Source organism: Ranitomeya imitator, chromosome 1 (genome assembly GCF_032444005.1).
Source record: "Ranitomeya imitator isolate aRanImi1 chromosome 1, aRanImi1.pri, whole genome shotgun sequence".
In the NCBI taxonomy this organism is placed as follows: domain Eukaryota; kingdom Metazoa; phylum Chordata; class Amphibia; order Anura; family Dendrobatidae; genus Ranitomeya; species Ranitomeya imitator.
The window spans coordinates 649,982,414-649,985,363 of record NC_091282.1 but is presented as its reverse complement, the minus strand read 5'-3'; the positions used below and the strand labels follow the sequence as shown (position 1 = coordinate 649,985,363).

The window sequence follows — 2,950 nt, the reverse complement described above, 5'->3', positions numbered from 1 at the left end:
TAACTCTATGATTAGTAATGACTAGGCATCTTACAGATGCCTATTTATTACTAAGCCATGGGCTTGATGTAACCGGACAATACAAAGATGACATCAACCCCACAAATATGAACCCCACTTGCCACCACCACAGGGAAAGTGGGGCAAGCCGGGCAAAGTTCTAGAACTGGTGCATCTAGTAGATGCACCATTTCTGGGATGGCTGAGGGCACCTAGTTTTAGGCTTGGGGGCCAGTATCCATTTCCCCTTAGCAGCCTTTGAATTCCAGCCCCAGCTGTTCACTTTTTTTTAATAAATTATTTAAATAGTAAAAAATATGGTGTGGGGATCCCTCTATTTTTGATAACTAACCATTGCTGAAGCTAACAGCTGAGGACTGCAGCCTGCAGATGTCAGTTTTGCCTGGCTGGTTATCAAAAATACAGGGGAACCCATGTTTATTTTTTTTAATGATTTACTTATAGTGCAATTGATTGACGAATTGATGACACTTTTCCTTGTATCTGCCCCTAATTTTAGCTGTTTTCACAGCTTTTTGGTCTCTCTAATGGTGTTGTATATTCATTTATTTTTGCCTCACATTGACGTCAATGGGGTTGTGGTATGTGCGCTGAATCGTTCATCGAACATGTTCAGTGAAAATTGGGATATTTGCCGGTCACAACATTGGAAGGTTCGCTCATCTCTAATCTTGATCAACTCATGAAAGCAAAAATCATTGATTTTCTTTAAAACACATGGTTCTTTTTATGGCTTTTTTTACATCCTTATTTCTGATACTGTAGATGATGGGATTCAGCATTGGAGTCACAACTGTGTAGACAATAGTTACAATCCTGTCCTGTTCAGGAGAATATGCATAACGTGGGCGGAGATGCATGAACATGATGGCACCATAGTAGAGGGAGACCACAGTAATATGAGAGGCACATGTTGAGAAGGCTTTATGCTGCTTTTTGGTGGAACGGATCTTTAATATAGTCACAGTTATATAGAGATATGACATGAGAATCAACAGGAAAGAGCCAAGGACAATTAACCCAACTGAAATGTTCTTGGTCACTTCATTGAACCAAGTGTCTTTACAAGAGAGATGAAAAAGAGGAGGCATTTCGCAGAAGAAATGGCTGATGTGGTTGGACTTGCAGAAGGGTAGACGAAAGGTGAAAAATGTGAGAAGGAATGAGTTTAAAAAGCTCACAATCCAACATCCACCAACGAGATACAAACATAACTTCCTATCCATAATAATATTATATTGTAATGGTTTACAAATGGCCATGAACCTATCATAGCCCATGACTGCCAAAAGTAAACATTCTGAGCCCCCCAAGGCCAGATGAAAGTATAACTGAGCTGCACATCCAAAAAATGAGATGCTTTTGTCATTGGATAATGTATTTAAGAGAATCTTGGGTACTACGGTTGAGGAAAAGCAAATGTCAATAACAGCCAAGTTGGTGAGGAAGAAATACATAGGGGTCTGGAGTCGCGTGTTACATTGAACCATGATAATCAATGTTGTGTTTCCTGATAATGTTACTATGTACATCAAAAAGAAAATCAAAGAAAAGAAAACCTGAAAACCGATAACTTTAGAAAGTCCGAGAAGGATGAATGTTTTCTTAAATGTGTGGGTTGAATTTTCCATCCAAAATCAATATTCAGAAATTCTTACTTTAACAAGTATTCAAAAAGTTACAAATCTTATTTTTTCATTATGAAAAGCTTACATTCAGAGACATCCAACATTTTAAACCAACTTTGTTCGGCAATTATATTTCTTGTATTGAGAGGGTATCCATGTTTGCTTCAATTTTGAGGACTGTATTGGGTTGATTTCCTATTAAAATATAACTAAAATATAAAATATCATTAAATGAATGTATGTTTTGTATATTGATACATAATTAGGCTCATTCCTTATTGACCTAGACAAAAGAAAGTATAGTTGATAAAGTGTCAGTGCCATTGAATTTCTTTACCCTGGCAAAGCGTGACTAATCTATCACCTCAGTGCTCTACTGTCCTGCTGTCACCACAGCCTACCATCAAGTGTTTCCCAAAGATCCATCTGGGATCTTTTTTCTTTTATGTCTTCTTTTGTCAACTATACCCTGCACTGAGGTTTTTCACACCAAGACCATGATATTACAATGTGCATCACCTGAGGCGCTGACTGACATTGTGATATCTAATATTAGAGGCCAACCTCAACACAGAGTTATGATGCTCAAAGAAAATATTATGTGATTAAGGAAAGTAGTCATTGGAAGGAACTTCATAGACGATCAGACAAGGTCTGCGGCAGCAGGATGATAGTGGAGTACCCAGCCATCAATATTATTTAACCCCCTTTTATACACCCCACAATTTTGCCAAATGGCATGAAGAAAATTAGCAAAAATTTTGATTCAAGAGAATCTTTTTTTTGGAAGATGCAAAGTGAATTTTATTGACTTTGAACTGATTTCCCATTTTTGCATAATATGTAATAGCACAGATAACAAAGCCAACTCATATAGTGCAAAAATGCATTTAACAAACATAGTCCAAGAAGTGTTCAAAGAACACTCTTGAACCCATAGACCCTGATGGTCTGCCTTGAATATTTAGAGGACATCATATGATATAAAAAAAAATCACTACATATACATGTGCTTCTCATAAAATTAGAATATCAACAAAAAGTTAATTTATTTCAGTTCTTCAATACAAAAAGTAAAACTCATATATTATATAGAGACATTACAAACAGAGTGATCTATTTCAAGTGTTTACTTCTGTTAATGTTAATGATTATAACTTACAGCCAATGAAAACCCAAAAGTCATTATCTCAGTAAATCAAAATAATTAACATAAACACCTGTGAAGGCTTCCTAACCATTTAAAAAGGTCCTTAGCTTTATTAACACCTTCCCGACCCATGACGCCACATAGACGTCAT

The 2,950-nt window shown here is 36.4% G+C and overlaps 1 protein-coding gene across 1 annotated transcript; it reads right to left on the bottom strand.

Moving 5' to 3' along the window:
- Positions 1-544: 544 nt before the first annotated feature.
- Positions 545-1,850, bottom strand: LOC138658004 (olfactory receptor 5V1-like). The gene has a single exon (XM_069745588.1). It carries the CDS (start codon positions 1,650-1,652, stop codon positions 717-719), a length of 936 nt encoding a protein of 311 aa, XP_069601689.1. The 5' UTR covers positions 1,653-1,850; the 3' UTR covers positions 545-716.
- Positions 1,851-2,950: the final 1,100 nt, after the last annotated feature.